The 22,497-nt window shown below is 43.7% G+C and overlaps 1 protein-coding gene across 1 annotated transcript in view; it reads left to right on the forward strand.

The window, feature by feature from the left end:
• The first annotated feature begins 12,587 nt into the window (after positions 1-12,587).
• INKA2 (inka box actin regulator 2) overlaps positions 12,588-22,497 on the forward strand; it is a 28,426-nt gene continuing 18,516 nt past the window's right edge. The window contains exon 1 of the mRNA XM_081916441.1: positions 12,588-13,263. Within this exon, the coding sequence (XP_081772567.1) occupies positions 13,195-13,263 (69 nt within the window). The 5' untranslated portion in view covers positions 12,588-13,194. The remainder of the gene's footprint in view (positions 13,264-22,497) is intronic.

Below are 22,497 nucleotides of genomic sequence, written 5' to 3' on the forward strand. Positions count from 1 at the left end.
TTGCATTTTGTGCATCACCTTGCCTGAGACGTGTGTGTGGAAGGCAATGATAATGATAAAAATAATGCATTCTTCCCCCCTTTATATATATATATGTATATATAGAGAGAGAGTTTCTTCCATTATAAATACATGATATAATAGTCACAGAACAAACTTTACATGTATCACTCTTACAATGGTCTCCAAGGAAAATTAAATCAATCACCCCTCTAAAAATCCCAGCCAAGTATCAAATAACCTACACCATGTTTTATCTTTTATACTACTTAAAAGATATCAGGTCACAATGTTTATTTTGCCTTTCTTTTCATACGTTATATGTAGATGGTGGGTCTCCCAGGCCATCAGCACCTTTATATATTGAATAAAACAATACCAAGTATTGACAAAGTTGTCTGAAACTGTTTATTTGAGTCTTTTTAAACACTGAGTGATTCCCCCAATTAAGGCTGTATACCAGACCTTTTGCATCCAATGTTCCAAAATGAAATAATTTGCAGTTTTCCAGTGTTGACCTATGGTTTGATGTGCTAGAAAGGTGATTATATTCCTTTAATTGCTATTTCCCCAGGCTTTTAACCCTTGCTGGATATTCACACCCACACTGCCTACCATATATTTTTGAAAGTGGTTTGTCTATCAGTCTGCCTATTTTCTATGCATTCCATGCATATCATCACCCAGTTTGACATGATGGCTCCTGTTTTTGGAGGAGCCAATTTTTATCCATGTTTGGATGGGGCGAGCGCCATTTTGAATCTAGATGGCAGACCAAAGCGTTCCAGAATACACTTATTTTGATGCCTCTGAAGATATTGTCACCCCATGTGAGGCACCTGCAGCTCTCCAGGGCTGTAAGCTGGGGGGCACTGGGTGGGAAGGAGAGATATACAACCTCTGCGAAGTGTAGCCTAGGGCTGTTTGCGAAAGGGCTTTTGAACAGCCCTGTACTCCACTTTTGATTTGCATGTTCCCAGCAGAAGAACACACACATACTGAGCTGAATTGAACCCTCCCTTCACCAGATGGTGAGTCGAAAGTGCAATCTTGCTAGAGGCATGGGGCTGCTCTGCCAGTGTGTTACCTGAAGTGAACGTGCTGGGGAAGCAGACTCCAGCACACACACCCTTAAAAAAATTCTGGGAACTATAGTTTGCCCTTCACAGAACTACAATTCCCAGCAGCCTTAATCTACAGTACCCATGTTGCTGGGGGGTGCTTTAAATAAATAGAAGACATCTGAAGGCAGCCCTGTTTAGGGAAGCTTTTAATATCTGGTGAATTATTGTATTTTAATGTTTTGTTGGAAGCTGCCCAGAGTGGCTGGGAAAGCCCGCCAGATGGGCAGGGTATGTATAAATAAATAAATAAATAAATAAATAAATAAATAAATAAATAATATTAGTATTATTAGTAGTAGTATTAGTGGTGCCCACAATTGTCTTCACTTTGAAATATGTTTCTTTTGGAACTGCAGAGCTGCTGAGGGCAAGGGCCCTGGATCTTTGCCATTCCCAATTGATTTCCTCATGCGATAGCATCCCTTTCATATGTCTTTGGTTTAGGTTATTGATAGGCATTTCTCTTTTTTAAATGAGATAATCATCTCCTACTCCCCTGAATCTTAGCTTGAAACTATTGAGTCCTCTTTGGTGTCATCTAGGATTCATTTACAGGGCAGTAGTATATAAGTGTGTGTGTTTTAATATCTCCATGGCGACTATTTTCACTTCTCCAGAATCAAAGCACTAGAATGAAAAGAGGCCATTGCGTCTGACATGAATGTGTCCTCCATATTCATCATCAAAACGAATCTCTCAGAGCATCTCTGGCATCCATTTTCTTTATGAGAAAGGCACTGTAATTTGCCCATCAGTTGACAAGGTTTTAGGGCAGCACTTAACATCCCAGTTGCTCTGACAATTGGCAAAGTGTTTCATTTTTCCCAGCAGGACTAATATAAGGAGCTGTTACAGATGATGGTATAAAAAGTGTGTAGTGCCTCCATTTGCAATGTGCGTCTTCCATTGACAGCAGGGGAAAGGGAGGGGATGAAATCTCAAGAGTGCCCAAGAATAAAGAATTTATTGGCCCAACACGTTTCAAATTAAAATTCTTCAGGGGCACTACCAATAAGAACAATGAACATCATTTATAGCGTCAGATGTCATTAATAGCCATTATAATAAAGGGAATAAAGGGAAAGCACAGAAAATATCTTGTGATAATTTTGTTTATATAAATAGCTGGGGGGGGGGGGAATAGGCTTCATAATCCTTAAGTTTTACACACACAAGAACACACAGATAAATGTAGATAAATTTAGGTAACGTGATAAATAATGTCGAAAATGTTGCACATAGTTTATAAATGTCTTTATCTGGTATTCGCATAACCTGGTATATTTGTATGGGAGTAAAGGTGTCCCCCACCCCAAACAAAATCGAAGGGAAATAAGAGGTTAAGAAAAGGAGAAATGCCTTTGACCTCCCCTCTTCTGCCATCACAAGCCCAGCAGAAATTTATATTTAGTGATTCCTGCACCTCAGATTCCGCCTCTCCTGCCCGCCTCAGATTGCCCTGCCCATGAATCTACATCTTATCACTATAGAATAAAAATATTGTCAATGTAACACAACCAAATGGGAAGTAACAGCGTTCACATCAGTAAATGCTACATTTTATAAATTATTTTTATTTATTATCAAAATTTCTTGACCCCTTTTGTCACTTATAGTGGAGCTGTTTCCAGAATTAAACTATCAGTTGTTACAAAAATACAGTGATACCTCAGGTTACAGATGCTTCAGGTTACAGACTCCGCTAACCCAGAAATAGTACCTCGGGTTAAGAACTTTGCTTCAGGATGAGAACAGAAATCGTGCTGTGGCGGTGTGGATGCCCCATTAGCTAAAGTGGTACCTCAGGTTAAGAACAGTTTCAGGTTAAGAACAGACCTCCAGAACTAATTAAGTTCTTAACCCAAGGTACCAAAGCAGCCAAAAAGTACTGAGAACAGACAGTGGCCTCATTGCTTGACCCCAGATGCCTGGCACATAAGAATGTTTTGACTTTGACTTGATCTATCAGGGTCTCTGACATCTGAACTTCTGGTTTTTACTTTCCTATACTTTATTAGCCACCTTTCCAGGGGAAAACGCTGCTCACAGGAAAGTCAATAATGTATTCTTGGTCAATCCAGCAAAGGAGATCCATGAGCAGAATCAGGTTTCTGTCCACAGGGTGTGGTCTTGCAATACTAGTCTTGGTAGTCCCATAGAACTTCTGGTGTAGAGGTGGATGTGCCTACTAATTCAGGGCCTACTAATGGTTACATGCATGCAACAGAGTTGGAATAAGGCCATGTGGTTCCCACCAGGTTACATCCTGAACATTTCTCAAAACAATTAAAGCAGAATGAATTCCATAGTGAAACAGAACATCTTTATTTCCAAGGCAAACATCAACGAACAAAATTCTCCCAAAGCAGTAAACTTCTGATGATGCTCTTTTAAAAAAAAAAAAGACTTGGTAATTTTTTCCAAAACATTAAAGAAGGTCAACTTGTTTGCATTAACATGGTCAGCCAAATTACTCAGTTAATTAAATCACTAGTCAGACCGTGGCAGCCAAAATAGATCAGGAGACATAACACTGAACTATAGAAATTATGGTTAGTATTTTGTCACCTCTTGGTAGCTTTTCTCAGCTGCACAGCCTTAATAGTTTGGAATCTATATAGCTTTGGACCTGGGTACCTTAAGGACTACTTCACTCCTACAAGAAGCTGTGGGATCATACTCAGAGGACTTGAATATAAGGGGTCGTATTTTTCTTTACATTTCTAGTGCTATTTCACTAAAACTGGGAAACCTCTGGCTGAGAGGTGCAATGTGTCCTTTGGACTCTATTAGCAAGGCTATTCCTTGCTAATCTCCTACCAGACATTTAATTAATTAATTAAGGCAATTTATATACTGCTTCATTGCAATAGTCTCCAAGAGATGTACAACAAATTCATGCTCATCAGCAATCACCGGAACAGTCTAAAAGGACTTATATAAAGTCACCAGAGCTACAAAATCCTGGGTCACATTGCTTGTCTACACTAGATATGCTGATGCTGCAATCTGCATCCCATTAAGCCCTCCTCACGACCATCACCACAAATGCCCTGGCAAAATGTAATAAACACTTAAATGCAACAGGCTGGCAACAACCTCAAGTGGACACACCCTAAAGATTGAATGAAGGATGGCAGTTCCAAGGAAAGTGGACTAGTGTGGAAGCAATTATATAAGCAAGAGCACATTAAAAGTTTTAATTTGTGTACACACGATCTATCCTGGACACACACCCAGAGTGCTGGCAACTTAACTGCTGGCAACTTAACAAATGAGAGCCCTGGGAAGGCTGTGCAATGAATCAGAAGGCACAAAAATGCAAAACAACACTTCTAGCAGCTGAGAGATGCACTTTATTCCGATAGAAATAGCTGAGTCATGCTAGGTGAAAAGAACACTTTGAAAAATGTGGCATTGTCTCCCAGGAATAGTCATTCTCACAAGTTTTAAAACGGAGATGGATAGGTTTATGAAGAGCATTGTATAATCAGTGTTCATCTGATGACTCAGGGTCTGCTGCAGCCGAGGACACTGGAGATGTGCTAAAGGATACCAGATGAAAGGAAGTGGTGCTAAAAAGTACTACGATAATTTGGGGGACAGCAGCTGTTATGAATTGACACAAAGATTGCTCTTTCCCCTCCGCAGTTCTAGCAGGCGTGATCTGGGTTGAATCAACACTAACACCAGCGTCTGCGTCCCTAACCAAATCAAACAAAAGCAAAGGAGGAAAATGTCTTTCCTGCTCATGGATCACACAGCTCACTGGTTCTGCAAATTATGCATGAGGGCCTCAGAACGATGCTCTTGCCAGTTGCCAGGTGAAGCCATTTCCTGTGGGCATTTGTGAACATGCTGGACAGCTTAATATTTGCTCAATGCAGATTTTAACATTTGAAAGAACACATACACTTTTTGAAGCATCTGATTTTTATTTTTAAAAAGAAGGCTTTATAAACACATTTATTGGGGCAACATGGAAGACAAGATGGTCTCCCTCTTGCTCACTGCTAGGGTACTTTTTCTGAGCTGTGGATCATTTTGGAAATCATACTCTCGCACTTGCTACTTATGGTCATGGCTGATGGACCCTTAGGATACACAGAAGTTAATGATCTCTCAGTGTCTTTTCCTATCCATGGACATGTGAGGGTGGTTTTGTCAGGTGGGTTGGGTTGAAGTTGCTGGACCTTGGAGAGCTCCAAGCAGATAGCTTTTTCCATTCCAGTCTGGAACACAGGGCTTATCCACACCCCCATTTGCCCCACAGCTTCCTACCCCCCCCCAGAGAAGACCACGGTTTAGCACTGAATCAGAACAAATGGCGGTCAGATTTTCCGTGGATTGCTGTTTGTTCTAATTTAGCACTAAAGAGTGGGTTTTCTGAGGGAAAGCAGCAGAGCAAAGGCAAAAAGTTCAGGACAAACACAAAACCACTCAGACCTGTGCTTTCTAGGGATGAGTCAAGTGGAAGCGTGTATGAGCCCTCAAATGAAGCTATTTATCCCTCTTTGGGCAAACTCACCCCTCCTAGGCTCCACCCCCTTTCTGAACAGTGAAGACGCTTGAAAAGGTAATCCTTTGGCTTGGAGGCTAACATTCAGTTGCCTTCAACCTTCCATGTTGGCTGCTCTGTAAAGCCTGGAACACAAACTATTAAGGTGGAGGCACTTAACAGTATCACACACAAAAAGAGGACCAAAGAGGATGTAGATATACATGAAATGTGCATAGGCTATGCATATTTAGAAAGAATTGCCATTATTTAAATAGAAACACAATGCATCTCAGCACAGTGACAGTGACAGAGTGACTTTAGGTCCTTTGCTGTCCAGGTTTATGGGTACCATGTGGCCCATGCTTGATAGTTCTCTAGTTCTTTATCTTTAAACTGGACTTTGACCAAACATCCCTTCAGATATAGGGATGCCTTCAAACTGAGGTCTGTAAAATAGAACACATAGCCATGCATGCATACAAAGTCACCCTCCAACACAAAATATTGGCAGAATGGTGAGTTCAGTCTTTTTTTTTCCCCAAATACATTTTTATTAACATTATATACATAACAAGCATACAAACAGATACAAACAAATACAAAAAAAAAATTACAACAAGAAAAAAATAAAAATATACCAGCCAAACTTTTTTCCTCTCTCTAACTATACAAAGAGAGATTAATCCGGCTACTTCACAAAAAAGGAATGATCTCTTTATCCAACATTCCCAGCAAATGTTGGGATTGCTGGGTGAGTTCAGTCTTTTTAACACTATTGGTTTCAGTCTGGAAACCTGTACCAGATTTTTCCATTCATCTACTTAATATAATGTCATGATGTGTGTGTGTCTTCTGAAAGCAAGTGGCTTTTCAAAGCTGCCATGTGACATTTGATAGCCTTACAAAGCCAGGAAAATATATATCCTAATCTGTACAGTCTATAGGGAGAGTCCAGCTGGCCAAGAAGAGCAGACAGATTTCACGATAAAAGTGTGCAGTGAGGCCGTGGCTTCTTGGCTTAGATTTTTAGACAACAGTTGAGACTGGCAAATCTCCCACTTGCAAGGTGGAAGGAACCCTAGGGGACTTCATTTGTTTTTTGTTTTGTTTTTTTAAAAAAAGATCCTTTCAGTGATATATGAAGCTTACAGCTCAGAGTTATAAAAGTCTTGTGCAATCAAGAGATTTGGTTTCTTGCTTTCTTTTTAATTGATTAGATAATGGAAATTCTAAAATAAAATAAAAAATCAGAAGGGCTAAAAAATATATGATAAAGGGGTGATGTGAAAAGATTAGTGATGAATTAAGCAGGAGCCAAGGGGAAGTCTTGCTATAAGGCTTTGGAGTTTGGACTTCATTTTAAATAGTGTCACAATAAAGGTATTAGGCCAAGTACATGTAATTGCAAGTAGGTGTCACTGAGTTCATTGGGACAACTTCCATGTTTCAGGCTGCATCTGTTCACAGTGGCTAGAAAACACTGGAGCACCACTTCTTAATTAAATAGCCACTTTCCTATAATAAGGGCTTATTGCTTGAATTTAAAAACTGGTGCTTATATGTTGCTTCTTGGGCAGTTCATGAAAAGCACAATGTTGAGATTTCCTTAAAACTCTCTTCAGATTTTTATACATCAGTAGCACGGAAGGTATATTTTTGGAATTAATAAATGAGAAGAAATCTAGAAGGTTAAGACAGGGCTGTCTTCCATGTGGAATATGTAACAACATATAATAGCCAGAGAGAGGGGCTTCCAAGGGTTACAGACAAGATTCTTTCCCAGCCTTTCCTGGAGAATTGAACCTGGGACATTCTGCATGCACTCTGCCACTGAGTTATGGTTTTTGCCAATTTAATTGTTCCCCATCCCACCAATCTGTAAGCTAACATAACACACCAGCTACAAATATACAAATGTATTAAGTCAACCCTTTTAATATTTATATATGTGTTGCTTCCTTACTTGCAGAGCTCGCAAGCTTACACAGTATTGAACATATTCACAAGTTCAAGTTAAGAGATAAAAAGGTACAGACTCACTTATGAAAAGCATTCATAGTAACTTAATTTTTTTTTTAAAAAAAATAATTCACATGCCATGGAGGCTAGCACTCTTTTCTGCTGACTGCCCTTTATGCGAGATATGACTTCACCCAGCACAGATTTAAACATATATTACATGGAGGCTTGGAAATGTTACTGGTTAAAACATTTTCAGAATCTTTCAGCGCACGTCCCATGTGTAAACATGCTATTATGGAACTTGCACATGTAAAAAGCTCACTACTCCAAAAGGTGGAAAATTTACTCTTTTATACCATCTCTTGGTGGTGTCTGTGTCAGCATTCGCTCTTATCCCCTCTATAAACTACAGAGCTGTTTCAAAGAGCAGCTGTTTCTTTGAAACGCAGTAATATTAGCAGGAACATAATCCATATGTTGGCCAGACAAAGGCAATGAAAGAAACTGCATGCCCTTGAGAAATAAAACAATGTATGAAAATTCCCAGGTGCTGCTTCTCAAAGGTAGACCTTCTCAAGAGTCGCAAATGTCTCAGCTGCCCCCATTCAAACAGGTAGCTCAAACATACAACCATCCTGGACAGTTTGCTGGAGTTGCACATTAAAAGAAGTGTCCGTCATTCTAGAATGAGCCAACTCCTAGGGCAGTGCCTATTAGCTTGCCTACTAGTACTGAGCTTTTCCTTTTTTATGTTAATCATCACTGGGTTTCTTCCCATCAAAAGGGACACTGGAGAGATTTATGGGCAAAGTTAAACATTAGGATGCATTTGTGTTAAATTTCACATATGGAATCTTGCATCTGGCTCGTGATGTTTTAAAGCTATTTCAACAAAAAATGAAAAAAGGTTGTTTTCCCCTGGATCACACGCCTTGCGATTTATGAAATTGCAACTGTACTCTTGTTCTGCTCTATCCATCTTGCAATGATCTCCATATATCAGGGGGAGGGAAAGCTTTACAGAGTACCCAAAAACAAATATTACCTTCCACTGAAGCACCAACGATTGAATATTGTTCAACTGTGGCAACAGTCTCTGCAGAGCATATCATGCTGTAAATCAATGAGTTATCGTTGCTGTTAAGATTTAAGAGGAAAGGGCCAAAGAGGCAGCTTGGATATCAAAATCTATTTTTCCATGACCCAGGGAGAGAAGGCTTTCACTCAGCATGCTTCTGTTTGGAAGCAGCTGGTAAAGAAAACACTTGCTGGAAGGGTGGTTGGGCAGGCAGGCGTGGTGTGTGTGTGTGCTTCTCTCCCTCCCTTAACAGATCATAAAAAGGCAGACTTCTCAAAAAATGTCTCCAGCCCTTGGGGTATGTGGAGTGCAAACTTGGATAAGAGTTGCAGTGAGGGGAATGGGAAATTCCCAGAGAAAATTCTATGTTTTTAAGTAAAAATGTCTTAGTAAAATAGTAATCTGGGCTGCTGTGTGATCAGCTACTGTAGATTACACAGACCTTGCACCTAATCACTTCACATTGCCTCAAACAGTGGCCTGTTTTTCTTCCTTCTGCCAGATCAACAGTGGCCTGCTCATGCGTTAAGCTACAAGTGAGCAAGGGTCATGCAATTTCCAGAAGAGTAGCCATGTTTGTCCTTTGCAGCTTAAAAAACAAAAATATTGTGGCACCTTAAAGACAAACAAATTTATTATGACATAAGGTTTGACGGGCTCAAGTGCACCTCATCAGATCCATAAAAGGCTGATCAACTGAGTGATGAGGAATTAAATGGTGTCCATGCATGTCCAAACCCATTTAAATATTTTTTAAAAATCAATTCTTCTAACAGGAACAACAAAGCTTGAGAACACAAGGATGATATGTGTTGAGACATCTCAGGTACCTAAGCAGGGCTCCCACAGCCACAGGCTGGCATTTGCCTGTCTCCCACTGCTGTTTTACCAAGACCCGTGCTCCTATTGCCCTTTGCTCTCCCAGTCCCACAATCAAAATGTTTGAAAACCACTTGGAAGCAGAAGGGAGGAATTTCTGATTGTTTGGCTCAAAGTTTGGAGTGTGTGTTTGTGTTTGTGTGCAAAGTGCATACAGCCCTGCTAATAACAAATGGAAGATAGCCACTAATTAACTCAGTCTCCCAAACAAAACCCAAATATGTTCTATCCCCTCTGACACTTTATTTTATTTTATTTTTTCCACTAACAAAGGAATACAAACACCCAAGAGTGCTCCTATTTTCAGTTCAGGGTAGGCCTGTCCTGAAACCTGCTTCTCCTAACACGTGCACAAGTCGTCACTTGAATCTGCAGTGCATGCCAAGTGTTGGCCCTGCCTTATTCCATGTGGTGGACCCTCATTCTGTGGTGGCTGGTGGAATAGAGAAGCAAGTGGGCTAATAACAAAATACTGGCTGAATTCATGATGCAATAATGGTGCAACGATGCTTGGAATTATGCACTAGCCGAGAAGCCCAGCAAGCAAGTTCGAGCACTGAGATGGCCACACTATGGGGGTGATTTTGTGGGCCAACGGTGTGGATTTAGTTAATGGGTGAACAGACATATGAGGCTGTGATATCTCCCTCCATACATACACTGTGGCAATGACCTGTTGGGGTGAAGAAGAAAAAAGCTTTAAACAGTCGTACATTGGATCCCGAACACCTTGTGAGTTGAACGTTTTGGCTCCCGAATGCCGCAAACCTGGAAGTGAGTGTTCCAGTTTGCGAATGTTCTTTGGAACCCAAACATCCGACGCGGCTTCCAATTGGCTGCAGGAGCTTTCAGCAGCCAATCAGAAGCTGCATCTTGGACGCGTGAAACCAACCACCTATCTCCTTGATCCTTGCCCATCCTGGCTAATAAAAGCAAGCCGGAAAGGGCTGGGCGATGGGCTCTGCGGGGTAGGGAATGCTTCCCTCTGTGAGGGAATATTCCCAGATCCGCTGAAAGAGGCGGTCATTAAACCGCTTCTTAAAAAACCATCTTTAGACCCGGCCAGTATGGCCAACTATCGCCCAGTCTCAAATCTTCCATTCTTGGGCAAGGTGATTGAGCGCGTGGTTGCTGAACAACTCCAGGCACGCCTGGAGGATGCGGACCATTTGGATCCCTTCCAATCGGGATTCAGGCCTCATCATGGGACTGAAACTGCCTTGGTCGCACTGGTTGATGATCTTCGGCGAGCTAGGGACAAAGGTGAGAGTTGTTTCCTAGTTCTGCTGGATCTCTCAGCGGCCTTTGATACAATCGACCATAACATCCTTCTGGACCGTCTAGAGGGGCTGGGAGCTGGGGGCACTGTTATACAGTGGTTTCGCTCCTTCCTCCTGGGCCGTGTTCAGAAAGTGGTGGTGGGGGATGAGTGTTCAGACCCCTGGGTCCTCACTTGTGGGGTACCTCAGGGTTCTGTCCTCTCCCCAAGCTTTTTAACATCTATATGAAGCCGCTGGGAGAGATCATCGGGGGGGTTGGACTGGGTGTCCATCAATATGCAGATGATACCCAGCTCTACCTCTCTTTCAAATCAGAACCAGTGAAGGCGGTGAAGGTCCTGTGTGAGTGCCTGGAGGCAGTTGGAGGATGGATGGTGGCTAATGGATTGAAGTTGAATCCTGACAAGACAGAAGTACTGTTTTTGGGGGAGAGGAGGCGGGCTGGTGTGGAGGACTCCCTGGTCCTGAATAGGGTAACTGTGCCCCTGAAGGACCAGGTGCGCAGCCTGGGAGTCATTTTGGACTCACAGCTGTCCATGGAGGCGCAGGTCAATTCTGTATCCAGGGCAGCTGTCTACCAACTCCACCTGGTACGCAGGCTGAGACCCTACCTGCCTGCGGACTGTCTCGCCAGAGTGGTGCATGCTCTATCTCCCGCTTGGACTACTGCAATGCACTCTACATGGGGCTACCTTTGAAGGTGACTCGGAAACTACAAATAATCCAGAATGCGGCAGCTAGACTGGTGACTGGGGGCGGCCGCCGAGACCATATAACACCAGTCTTGAAAGACCTACATTGGCTCCCAGTACGTTTCTGAGCACAATTCAAAGTGCTGGTGTTGACCTTTAAAGCCCTAAACGGCCTCGGCCCAGTATACCTGAAGGAGCGTCTCCACCCCCATCGTTCTGCCCGGATGCTGAGGTCCGGCGCTGAGGGCCTTCTGGCGGTTCCCTCATTGTGAGAAGCAAAGCTACAAGGAACCAGGCAGAGGGCCTTCTCGGTAATGGCGCCCGCCCTGTGGAACGCTCTCCCATCAGATGTCAAAGTGATAAACAACTACCTGACATTCAGAAGACATCTTAAGGCAGCCCTGTTCAGGGAAGTTTTTAATCTGTGATATTTTAGTGTATTTTTGGTTTCTATGGAAGCCGCCCAGAGTGCATCAGCACTAGTGGCTTTTTCTAAACAAACAAGTTGTCTTATCTGTTTTATTGTAACTTTTTTTTAAAAGTGGTGCTTACTGTTGCAATAATCTTATGTAAACTGCTTTGTGAGGTCTGCCTGAAAAGTAGCACATAAATACTGAAAATAATCAAATAAAAAATAAATTTCCCCATGAAGAAAAGTTGCGGCGTTCGAGGCTTTTTAGTTTAGAGAAAAGGCGACATGATAGAAGTTTATCAAATGATGCTCAACGTTAGATAAAGTGAATAGAGAAAAGTTTTTCTCCCTTTCTCATAAAACTAGAATTTGTGATCCTCCAACAAAGAAGGTCCTCGCCAGACAGCGCACAGAGAAACAATGGAACAGGAGGCAGGGATGGCCACCAACCAATCTGGATGGCTTCAAAAGAGCTTTAGACAAATTCATGGAGGGCAAGGCTAACATCTACTAGGTGAAAGAACAAGAGAACAGGATGCTGAACTAGACGGCCCATTGCTTGGCCTGATCCAGCAGGCTCCTCTTATGTTCCGACATGCAGAGCTGGAACGCACTGGAGCCAAGCAGGCAGCCCAGAGGGTCTGTGGTTGCGCGGACTTGAGAAGCCAGGCCCACCCCCTGGGGCGGGACCTCCCTACCGGTGTGCAGATAGAAGACACCCTCGCAAACTTGGGAGCCGGCTCTCTCCTTAAGCCTCGCCTCTGCCGCGGCTCCGAGCTGCCAATCACCAGCAACGCTCGACCCGCGCGCTCCGCGCGTCGAGATCTCTCCTGCCTCTCTCGGGCTCTCCAGTTTGCTGCTGCTGCTCCGCTGCTCGCGCGCCGAGCACATTCTCTTGCCAGCGTCTGCAAGAGGCAATTGCGCGCGGGGCGCACGCCTGTTTGCAGCCCGTGTTTGCAGGCTTTCCGCGCGCTGCAAGCCTGAGATTCCGCGGCGTGCATGTGCCATTTCAACTTTTTATCTCTTTCCTAAGGGGAGATCGGGCTTCTGGTTTTCCTTGGTGAAGTGAATAAGAGAAGGCAAACTTCCAACCTTCTACTTTTGGAGAGAGCGATATTCTTATCCAGAGTGACCAATGGGCATTTAAAGGGGCCGCTGGATTAGTTGGCGCTGGCGAGGAAAACACCTCTCAAGATTGCCTGGCCGGACTTGGATGGTGGAAGAGCCGGAATCCCTGCAGCAGCTGAATTACTCCAGAGCTACCCGATGGACTTGGATGTTAGGATGGAAAAGAAAAACATGGATCATTACCTACGCCGTCTGAAGCAGGAGTTGGTAAGAAATGCCCGGGAAAAGAAGGGACTGGGGGACTGGGTAGGAGGAAACAGAGTCTGCATTTGGGATCTGTCTCCTGCTCCGTTTGCAACTTCCCTGCTAGGGGGTGTCAGTCAATGAATGTTGCCTCTCTCCCGCTCTCCTTCCTGCACAGCGCTTATTTCCCGGGCTTTGTTTAGAGATCTCGCCGTGTCCTTCCTTTGCAGCTGTGTGGCCTCCAGTTTCCCCACGGGGGATTTTTTGTTTCCTTCCAAGCCCCTGGGATGAGATGGGATAAAGAGGAAGACTCCACAGTCCTCTCCCACCCCCCACGACTCCATCACGGAAAGTGGTTTCCAAATCTGTTTGCACAGTTTAGCTTTTGCCGCTGACACGGTGGCTAAATCCCATTGACAGTAATAGGTGTTTAACCCTTCTCTCAATGTGTGTTGGTGTCTTACGCTCAGCACGAAAGAAGGAACCTCTTCTCTTTTCTGGCTGGGAGCGCTGGCACCGACAGCCACCCCTCTCACCCCGCACTCCTTCGCTCTTCCTGCAAAGGCATCGCCTTCTGTTTGTTTAACTGTGACAGGGAGCGGTGAACTTTGTAATCAGTTCAGACACCGAGCCCTTTATCATGAGCCCTGAAAGGGATTATAAACTGGCATCGCATCACAACCTGTTACTGTCTTCCTTCCCCACGTTCCTGCACTGTTAGTGTGAGCATCTAACTGGATAGAAAGCTGCACACACCCACATCAAAACTGTGTTCTCCCAAGACCTAACTGTGTGCTTCCATGCATTTTCTCCTTCCTAACCTGGACCTGTCAGGCAGGTTTACCCTTGGGCTCCTTCCCAACGTAACTCATCAATTTTTCTCCTCTGGTAGCTCAGCTCTGAAACATTTCTTTTTCCAGAGCACAGATGTGGCCGTATCATCTCTCCAGGCATTCTGGTTGCCTGCCACTTCTTTTAATTATAGGGGTGCCTACCAATCTTCAGAGGCAGACGCATACCACAAGGCAATCATTTCCCATTGGCTTTCTCTCCTAAGCTTCTGTTTTTTCTTTGGTATTGTACAGTTTTGCTAATAGCCCTGCTGGAGCATTTTAATTTTCATGCAAAGTAGCGACATCCAGTTCTGGAAGATGCTGAACGCCACTTGTTCAGTGTCCTAAAAGGAAATGCTGAGCCTCGCATCAAATTTCCATCTATAGAATGTGAGCCTGGAATTCTGGAAATATCTGAGGTCCATTACCCATTACACCAGCTACACCAGATTGCTGTTGCCATTATTGTTATTCCCATTTTACAGACGGAAAACTGAGGACCCACAGCAAAGTTCATACAATTCGAACCTGAGTCTCCCCAACTGTGCAGCTAGACCATGTTTCCATTTTATAGCCGAATCCCTCCACTACTGACTCTGAAAGATTTGCATTGACCCGTATTGAATGACTCTAGCTGTGCATTCAGATAAAAGAAAACTGGAATCCTGGTAAAATTCAATGTAAAGGTGATGATGCTCAAGTGATGAGATGCAAAGAGCTTTGTCATGTCTCCCTCCTTTCTACCTTGGCAGTGGAGATCCACCACTATACCTTACAGCACATTCTGACTCCCACCCAATCAATTCCAGTTCCTTCCCTGTCTTGTCACTGCCTGTTCCATCCACAGACACTTAATCTAATTTATGGTGCTGGAGGCAGGCCAGTCAGCTAGAATTTTTTTCTACCCAGACTTTTCCCCTTAAGGACGTAGCCAAGCTGCTTTGCAAAATCCTGCACATTTTCTTTAGAAATGCAAGAAGAATGTTATTTCTGCAACTCTTCTAATCTGCGTATTGTTTTACAACCCACTTTTCTTAGCTACTTTCGCAGCTACCCTGTAAGGTAGCGTGTGCATCCCCGCCAGCATATTACCATCTACAGACTAAACAAATGTTGTCACCTAGTGATAAAGTGGGGCGGAGTTGTGGCTTAAGTTCCTATCTCCCAGATCCACATATAATACCTTAATTACTAGACTGCACTGCTTCCAAAAAGGAGAAGAGATCAGAGTTGTTACCTCTCTCTTAGATGTAAACGGCCCTTTGGGCAGAGATTGACGAGTGTGATACTGAGCACCTCGCACTGACATTCTGCCCTTCCTCCACCCCACGGCTCAGGCACAAGTGTTTCTTGCTGTGACATGTTTGGGCTTGCCCACCAGCAGATGCTTCTATCTGATGCCCTAGTTTTTTGTTCTAATGGATTAGTAATGAAGCATCGGGATGTCTTTAAATAAAGCGCTGGAATTGTTCAGCAGGGCTATGAAAAGAAGAAGAAGAAAGTTCATGTCACATGTGAATAAATAATAGCAACTGCAGTTCTGGGAGAGAGAGAGAGGGAAAGGTCATGGAAGAGTCAAAATGGTATGAAGAGCTTGGGGATACAAAAGCTTTCTTTACATCCAAAAGATGACTACCACCAACACTAGTGAATAAAATCCAAGTGGGGCCAGCCCAAACTGGAATTCATAATGCGCTCCAGTGTCTTAAAACCATGATCTGCCAGGGATTTAATTCTAACTGGAACCATAAAAGCAGACCTTTTTAAGTGCCAGAATGTTGCTCAAGTGTCATGCGCATGGGATTGATGCTTTAGTGGAGGTGTGCAAAAGTGCCAGAGTCCCATTTACAGCCCAGTCCTAGGCATATTTACCCAAATGGAAGCCCCAAGTAGGAATATATAGGATTACAATCCTGTACAGTCGTACCTTGGAAGTTGAACAGAATCCATTCCAGAAGTCTGTTCGACTTCCAAAATGTTCAAAAACCAAAGTGCGGCTTCCGATTGGCTGCAGAAAGCTCCTGCAGCCAATCGGAAGCAGCAGAAGCCCCATCAGTCATTCAGCTTCCAAAAATAGTTCACAAACCAGAACAGTCAACATCCGGGTTTGCGAGATTTGGGAGCCAAAATGTTTGGGAACTAAGCTGTTCGACTTCCAAGGTACAACTGCACTCAGACAAGCACTGAAGATGCACTGCCAGCAGAAGGCTGCTGCATCCAGTGTGTGCTCAACTTGCTCAGGGAGGAGAAAACTGCAGGCAGAAAATACAAATATGGTGTAAAATGACAGACATGCCCACAGTGTTCCTGCGAATGCAGCCCACCAATCAGGGAATGTGCCAAGGATGGTGTCTGTGAGGCAGCCAATGAACTCATGGGCATGCCCCAGAAATCATCACATGCACAACTTGCCCCCCTGTTCTATCTACCTCAGCCAGCAATAGTCCTGCTGCCAGTCCCTCGGGCGTCCCGCCATGCGTGGGTTTGAATCACCTTGCACACAATCCACCTAAAGGGGAGAAGGGCCCACAACACAGCACTCACACATCTCCTTGGGACAGGATACATACAAGCAGGTTGCAGAGTCCTCTTCTTGGATGCAGTCCAGAGCCACCCATGGGACAAGCAGTCCAGAAGATGGGCAGGAATATGCAACGAAAGTGCCCGCAGGATAGGAGCCTCTGTGGTCTCCCTGCAAAGGGCAAGGTGTTAGGAAGCAGGAGATTGGAGACCAAGCCTCACCAAGGGGAAGGGGAGAAATACAGCCTGACTCTCCTCTCGCATGCCTGGCAAGAAATATGTCAGGGTCAAGAGAGAAAGGGCTCCCAGGACTTGAAGCTCTATAGAGCAGTTTCCCGACCACTTAGCCACAACATTGGACAGGAATCTGCCCCACTGCCTTAAGACCCGTTTATATGGGTTGCAGCAGGAAACTTAGCCAGATAGAACAATTCATTCTATATATGCAGGGGGACCCAGGTTTGAATCCACAGTACAATCCCACATTAGAATAGGTGGCAAATGGCACCCTACATGTAGGCACACCCTAGTCAATCAGAAGGAGGGCAGCATGGACCAATAGTATGGCCCCTGCATGGACCAAACAGTCCTTTAGGTCTGGCTCCTCATCCTGAGAACCCGTGGTGTTCTGCTGGCTTGTTTTTGTGCTATATCTTGCTTTCCATCAGCATACTGGGCTTCTGCTGAATCCTACAGGCCCTCAGGCACCATTGCCCCAGACCTCCTGGGTCTTGAAACCAGTGGCGTAGCGTGGGGGGTGCAGGGGGGGCCGGCCGCACCGGGCGCAACATCTGGGGGTTAGGGTTAGGGGGCGCAAATCCACGGGTTAGGGGGCACAAATTACTTGCCTTGCCCCGGGTGCTGACAACCCACGCCAAGCCACTGCTTGAAACTCTTCACTTTAGGATTGTGCCTTTGTAAGCAGACCCTGAAATATAGATTCCCTCCTCCACCACCAAAAGTATTAATTCCAAGCAGTTTCAGAACTGCTTATATTTTATTCACTTAGATTTTCAAAGTTCTATCTGTTATTTGGCACATGGTGCATAACAACCATCCAAAGTATAAATAATGCAAAACAAACACACGCAAACAGTCAAAGCACTTTAATCATCTAAATTTAATGCTTGCGGACCATAAAAGATGTGCATCATTATGCCTAATCACTAAGCGCCTGCTTCAGTGAAATGAACTTTACACTTTATTTAAAATAAAGTAAAAAAGATCTTACAACTTGTTGAAGGGGCTTCTGAAATTTGAATTTCAAGGAGGGGTGCTCTTTTTCCCAGATCTGTGCCCTTGGAGCAATTGTATGAGAATCATATAGATACACTTGAACTTGAGTACTCTTGCAAGTATCTTGCAGGCACAGCTGTAGTTGGAGGGAGTTGTCCCAAACATCAGGATCGGGAAGGATGACATAGATGTTACTATTGTAAAGAACAATTGGCATGGGAATTAATTGGTACATCAATGAGTTTCAGGTTGCTGCTCACTCTAGAGTAGGAATGGGGGAGAAATTTGATTGAGTTTGCATTTAAAGGTGAACTTACCTAATTTGCACTTTCTGACACATTATGAGAACTGAAAAACAGCCTTCCTTCAGAATTCACACGTCTCTGAATTTTGCAATGCAGTTCTCCAGCCAAGGGATGTGTACAAAAAACACATACACTAGTTTAAAGCATCCATAAGAATACATATATAAGTGAAAATGATATACAAGAACGCATTATTTTATGGAAAATTGCTTTGCAAAAATGTTTATATTAGGCAAAATTGCATACAAATACGTGTCTCGTGGGAGAAATTCACACTAAAGTGCTGGTGGATTTTCATGAGGTTGTTATTTATTAGTCATTGATTTAATTTTATTTTTTGCAAACTGTTGGGGAAATGTGAAGAACTCAGTTTGGGAATGGAAAACTGAGGGGATGAGAAAAAACTAAAGTGACAGATTCACCCCATCTGTACTCTATCTGTACTCTATCTGTACTCTAAATCAGTTGATTTTAGTAAATCTACCTTGGATAACCTGTGAATAGCTCCTCTGTTGAGTACAGTGTACTCCTTCATATGAGCAAGCCATGCAAGTAGACAACAGGCACTGCTGACTTCAAGGGAGTCGGATGAACAAAGGCTCTGTATTCCACATCATGGGAGAAGAGAAAGGTGGGAGGGGCTCAGCTGTACCCAATGAGACTCCCAGTTGCTTTGCATTGGCCAGGCTGAGATTACATCTCTAGAAAGAAGATGCATTTCTATATAACGCGTCTTTTGATTTGCTAGACGACATTATGCTGTTGTCCCCACTTCCAAAATTTCTCCTGTGGTCATGACGTCAGATCACCTTTCTAAACAGAAAGCTGATATTCTCAGAGTTTTATTCATGATCTGTTAGTTTATATGATTTGAAGAGAAACCTGAGTGTTTTTCCCAGAATGGCCTCCTAGAAGAACACAGCGCAATACATCTCAGAACAAAGGAAGCTGCCATTTACGGAGTCAGACCATTGGTCCATCTAGTTCTGTGTTGTCAACACTGAGTTTCAGCAGCTCTGCTGGGGTTCAGGCAAGGGGCAGTCCCAGTCCTCCAGGGATTGAACTCCAGAACTTTGGCATGTGAAGCCTGTGCTCTAGCCCACAGCCGCAACACTTCCCTTAAACACATTTATATGGAACATGGGAGGATGCCCGATATCAGGTTGGATCATTGGTCCATCTGGCCTAGTACTGTCAACACTGACTGTCAGCTGCTCTTCATGGTTTCAGGCAGGTCTTGCCCATCTCTACCTGGAATTGCTGGGGATAGTAATAGTTATATACAGTTGTACCTTGGTTGTCGAACGCCCTGGAACTTGGACGTATTGGCTCCTGAATGCCGCAAACCCGGAAGTGATTGTTCCAGTTTGTGAAAGTTCTTTTGGAACCTGAATGTCCAACGGGGCTTCTGTGGCTTCTGATTGGCTGCAGGAGTTTCCTGCAGCCAATCAGAAGCCACGATTTGGTTTCCGAAAGTTTTGGAAGTCAAACAGACTACTGGAATGGATTCCATTCTACTTCCAAGGTACGACTGTACTGCCCTTCGTCCAAAGATCTCAGGGTAGTTCACAAGATAAAAATACAAGATAAAAGCACAAATAAATAGTTAGAACGAAACAATAACCCACTGCCGCACGCAGTATATTAATAAACATATAAAGCATGTTTTCAAAGTATAGTTAGATTATTCAACAACTCAAGGAAAGTAAATAGCATCTTTCTTTTTTTGAAAAGGAAACAGACCATGGTCTCCACAATTAATTCTGGCGGTTTCCCATGGATTTTATCAGGATTTAAATAAGATTCTGAAGCGGCTTGTGGATACTTGCTCAGGTTCTGTCTGTGCTTATGTTCAATTTCCCTGTGATTGACGGGAGAAAAATGTTTGCCCGTTTGAAAAGATAAAATCTTCTGCAATATAACTGTCTGGCAGCACCACACCCAACCCTGAGGCCTTGGCCCCAAAGTGCAAGAGCATGAGCCGTGGGAGCCTGGCATTGTTCAGAGGGCGCAGGTTGGAGTCATATCCTCATGCGTCCGTTAAGCACAGGTGCACAGAAGTACTCAAGTGTGGCAGATGTAGCCTGGAGAATGCGATTACCAATATTATAAGGCTAGACAGGTAGGGCTAGACAAGAAGCACGGAGATGCAGTGATAAAAAAAGCGTCCCTAACTGACTTTTTACCTGTTACGCAATGCTAAAATTGTACCCTGTACTGCCAGGAAAGAAAAGGAAAAAAATTGGCAGCCTTGCATAGAATGCAAGCCAGAATCATTACATTCCGTGGGAGTTTTGCCATAGCTTTAATGGAAACTGAATGACACTCTTACCACAGAATCAAAAGCACATTGACTTGGAAGTAATTTTTTCGAGAACTGGATTGATTTTCAAAAGTGCAAGATCAATCCCTGAGCATCAGGGTTAATCAGCATATGATTTTGCAGGCTCCAGCTCCAAAACAGTTTTTTTCCCCTTCTATATAAAGGCACCTCCCCACTTACATGGGGGTTACGTTCCGGGCTACAGAAGTGAAATCACGTACAGTGGGGAGCACCCTCCAAAAGCCACTAAATGCCTATTTCTCCAGCTCTCCCGCTTTCTTCCCAATCCAGACCAAAATATCTGCAGTTGAAGCTCTGGGGCCAGATGGAGGATGCATGGGAAAGTGGCAGCAGCTGAGCTACCCCACATGTTAGCTGCTAGGCGGGGAGGCTGAGCAGCCTAAACAAAGCCCCGCTGTGCCTCTGGCATCTTCAGGGCTTCCTCTGCCCTTGCTGTCGTCTTCTTTGGGCTCTGGGGAGGGTCTTCTCATGAGTCACAAGGACTCTTCATCTCCTGCAGAGGTTGGATGGCCATCTGTCATGGATGCTTTTGCTGAGATCCCTAAATTGCAGGGTTTTGGACTAGTTGACACTTGTGATCTCTTCCAACTCTACAATTCAATTATTCTATTTCTTGGTATGAATCTGTTTATTTATTTATTCCCCAGTGCTTCATGAATAGGCAGTCACACATAAGGAGAATGCATGTAAGCTGGGAGGGTGCTATTTGAATATACTTACAACATACAGTAAACTTGACAAATTCTTGCTCTCCAGTGATGTCAGAGCTCAGGAAGTCTGACCCAGCCATGTGCTATAATTTGAGCATCCTAATGAAGGCTTGCGGGTGTATTCTCCAGCCTTAGCACATGTGTAAATGGTTTTAGATTTGATCTTTGATTTAGGTGCTGCATTGATTTGGGCTCACATCTTTATGATCTCATATACCATCTAGCTGAGCAATAAAGTAAATTTGCCGGGACAAGAGAACTACGCTAACAGAAGCCATCCTACATTCTCCTGATGTGAAATATTTCAAATCAATACTCTCTTGAATTAAAATAGATGAAATTTCATTTTTCTAAAAGGCAAGCAATATAACAGATAGCTAGAACCATCTGGACGCATTGGGGCTAGGAGCTGAATCTGTTGACCCTGACTTTTTCCACCACTTAGTTCATTACCAGCCAGGTCATGACTTGAGTTATTAATGCAGCAGAACCAAAAGTAGCCTTTTTTATATCCCCAGAAAGGGACAATAAACATGGTATTCTTCACAGTTTAAGTAGGAGTTCATTTTTACGCTCCCAGTTTGCATTGAATAAAATGCTGATCTGCGGTATGCAGACACAACAAGCACTTGTTTTCTGTGTCAAGAGGAGCAGAATAAATGTCAGATTGCAGCGAGGTCTTGTAAGGCTGGCCCACTTAAGGAAGCAAATCTTGTTAATGGTTGGTAATGTAAGGGAGGGGAAAGATAATGACAGCCAGCAGGATAGGAACTTAGCTTGGCTTTGTTTGATGACTGTTTCAACCTATTGCTTTGTAGATGCTGGTAATCATGACAACGTACATTGTTAGGGCTTAATGTGAGAAATTTATTCTGCCAAAAAGCTCACTTTAGTGCCAGCCTCAGCTTAAGGTTTCTTCCTTCCTTTTTCTTGCTGGGTTCATCATAGTATGGAGAACTGTTTTGGGCTAGGATCTGGGAGATCGGAGTTCAAATCACCACTAAGCGCAGGGATGATTTTGGGACCATCATTGTCTCACAACCTTGACATGGTTGCTGTGAGGATAAGTTTCAGAGGAGGAGATTCATGAACTTGAGCTCTTTAGAAGAAAGATGGGATATAGATGAAATAATACGGGGTGGATTTGAGTAATCTGTTGTAATCTGGTGGCCTGTGTGAGGCCAAAATTTGGCGCCCCAAAATGGATCTTCTCAGTTCTGGATCTTCTCAATTTTACACCCCCTTGACTCAGTGCCTTTGCAGGGGAACTGCCCACACTGCCCTAAATCTGGTGCTGAATAATATATGAA

The sequence above is a fragment of the Podarcis melisellensis genome (genome assembly GCF_964234715.1).
Source record: "Podarcis melisellensis genome assembly, chromosome: 6".
NCBI lineage: Eukaryota > Metazoa > Chordata > Lepidosauria > Squamata > Lacertidae > Podarcis > Podarcis melisellensis.